The sequence below is a fragment of the Saccoglossus kowalevskii genome, chromosome 2 (assembly GCF_978046115.1).
Source record: "Saccoglossus kowalevskii chromosome 2, keSacKowa6.1, whole genome shotgun sequence".
NCBI classification, from domain to species: Eukaryota; Metazoa; Hemichordata; class Enteropneusta; family Harrimaniidae; genus Saccoglossus; species Saccoglossus kowalevskii.
Window position 1 is genome coordinate 22,103,604 of NC_140642.1, and position 2,946 is coordinate 22,106,549.

The 2,946-nt window shown below is 32.7% G+C and overlaps 1 protein-coding gene across 1 annotated transcript; it reads right to left on the bottom strand.

Moving 5' to 3' along the window:
- Positions 1-618: 618 nt before the first annotated feature.
- On the bottom strand, positions 619-2,079 carry LOC144342580 (uncharacterized). The gene is made up of 2 exons (XM_078005647.2): positions 1,829-2,079; positions 619-1,521 (listed from the first exon to the last, which is right to left on the bottom strand). Exons 1-2 carry the CDS (start codon positions 1,949-1,951, stop codon positions 1,171-1,173), a joined length of 474 nt encoding a protein of 157 aa, XP_077861773.2. The 5' UTR covers positions 1,952-2,079; the 3' UTR covers positions 619-1,170.
- Positions 2,080-2,946: the final 867 nt, after the last annotated feature.

Genomic DNA, 2,946 nt, shown 5'->3' on the forward strand with positions numbered 1-2,946 from the left:
GTCTGGAAGGCTAATTAATTTGTAATACTCTCAGCACATGGCAGTTCTTTCTAAGCTTTCTTTGATTGTTGGTTCGTTATAAAAGTACTATTTACAGAAAAACTGTAGGGTAACATAATTTTAAAAATTCATAGATGTATTCCTGACCCCCCATATAAAGAGTTATAGTACATTTGGAACGGCTTTTGATTCATGCTTTACATATATATGATTTTAAAAACTTTGGTAAACTTTTACAAGAACAAACACACACTAAATGGAAATAATGAGTTTGTATTTTTAATCAAAATAGTAGGACTAATTTGACAATAGACTTCCAGTCAGATAGGTCAGAGATGCCCAAATATACATTAACATTGTAAGGCTTCTAGATAGTCGGCCTGATTGTAAACATTAGAACATTAAACAGGCGGTTAACCCCACTTGTATAAACTTGTTAAAGCATGTATTTATGGCAGAAATGGTTCAAAAGTAGATTTTGAGGTCAAAGTCAATTCTGGGTTTTGCCAGAATCACTTCAGTGTTGAAAGCTTAAATGATCGTGCCACTATACTCAGATGAAATACTAATATGCACTGTCGTCTGTGGTATTAAACAAACTATTTATGCAATAAAATAATCATTTGCTAAAATATATTAGAGAGAATAATCACAAATATAAATCCGTGTATACACGTATAGTAATCACAAAATATGACTGACCAAAGCTATAAAGTTTAAAGTCGACTTGGATTCTAATAGTACAATATACTTCTTTTCTAAACTGCTTAGAACAATATCTGACTATGTACAGCGTAATAATTATTTCTCAAACAGAAATAAAAGTACATAGGTTAACTCCACTTAAGGGCGTTGTAAACGCAACAAAGGTGTAGGATAGTATAGTGTGACAGTTCAAACACTAGTCGACCTTAAAACACAAACTTGTAGAATGTCGTTGCGAAATCTTGCGAAATAATAAAAATGTCCAAACGTCAAACTGCTTCACACCGTGTCACAATGCCTTTTTTTCATACACACCAAAGATGCAAATGTTATACTAGTATTATCCCACGAAAAGACTTCATGTATTCGTTGCTTAGCCACATATCTCTGACGCAAAAATATATAACAAAAAAAAAAACATTTTATTGGTTGCAAGTAATTTCGTGTACTTTATTCTACGGCGATTCATTTACTAATGATCTCTGCTGCATCTAGACGTTGCATATCACATTCAAGAATTCGTTTTAATTCTCCAAGTTGATTAGAGTCCGACTCATTCACCTGGGCTTCCCAAAATGTCAGCACTTCCATTGTAGGACTACGAATGACTTTCTGATGGGCCATGATTTCCAGCTGGCGTATGCTGTTAACGTCCAACCCTACACTACTTGCAAGTAATCTCCAGTCATTTCCAAGTGGGTTATTTGAATCCAGTAAAATAGAGATCCCTACACGTTCGTTACGACTTAAGAATGGATTAGTGCGGCGCTTCTTTTTAATACCATCTTCAGTTGGCTCATTTTCAGATTCATTACCCTTCAGGGAAATAACATTTGACAAGTTCATTGTGGTTTGTTATATATTCTAAGTGTTAGTTTCATTAATCTAAGTGAACGAGTCATCTAATATTAAATTATCAATTGGTATTAAACACCACGCTATTAACTAAATCATAGTCTATGATTAAATTATACTGTAGTCTAAAAACATTAATAGTCTCATTTCAATGTTCAAACAGAACAATTTACACAAGATGACACAATAACTTAATTTACTCAAATGTGCTCATAAAAGTAAAGTATATAAATCCAGCATTTATTTAAATAATTATGCTTATATTTACCTGTGTTTCCACATTTATGTTCAGAGCTATTGTCATTGGGCACTGCTCGTTAAATTGTTCATTTTCATGCTGAAATATATCAACATTACTGTGAAAACCTGTCATGGTAGTATTTCTTGTCATTTCATAGGAGATGGAACCATACAAATGAAATTTCAAGACAGAGTGGTCTAAAACCTGCAATAAAATTTGGATCCTTTATGTGAAACAAAAAATTACTTATTGAATTTAATAGTACTAAACAAAGCAAAAGTGTATCTAAAATGAATGAAGAGGAATTGAGCAATTGCTCATATAAGCTAATGTATAAAGAAATTTGAATGAGTGCATATGACACTGCCTCGGTTGCAAGTCTGTCATGCTACCCACAAAGTGATGAAACGTAACATTAAATCAGTACTCTTGACTGCATGTCAGCAACATCGAAATAGATAAGTATATATGCAATTATGGAGTGATGTAGAAATAACATACCCATGCAACCATAGATTCCTTTAATTAACAAGTCCAAGAAACAAAATAAATAAATAAATAAATATAGTGTGTATTTTTACCTTTTGAGTGCCCGAATCAATAACCCATCCTTCCATAATATCTTTCATCTTAAATTGCAAGCTGTGAGTATTTTTGCAGTCGACTATGATCTGGTCAGATCTACCAAGCTGAATACCTTTTAGCTGGTGTTCCTTGTTGCGAACCAGCTGCAAGTAACAAACGGGCAAAAACAATTCAAATAATAATGATAACAATCCAGAAACAAGAATTGCAATTCATACTCAAACGAAACAATGTTAACAATTAGAAAATGCCAATACGAATCTCATTCATAGAAATAATTGTAGATCAAACAATCATTTCATGAGGCAAATACAAGTTCATGAACACAATACAATTACAATAAATAGTTATACAATAGTTTATATCGCAAAACCTGATCAAATCTTTCTAAACTAGGTAAATGGATCCCGAGGTAACAACAAATAGTTAATGTCACCTGTTTCGAGAAGGTAAGCACATCTTCCCTATTATGTTCCGTCCGCCATATATATAAGGAGTACTCGTTCATTGACAAAAAACTGACACAGTCTGAATTATATGTACAAAGAAATAATCAGTCA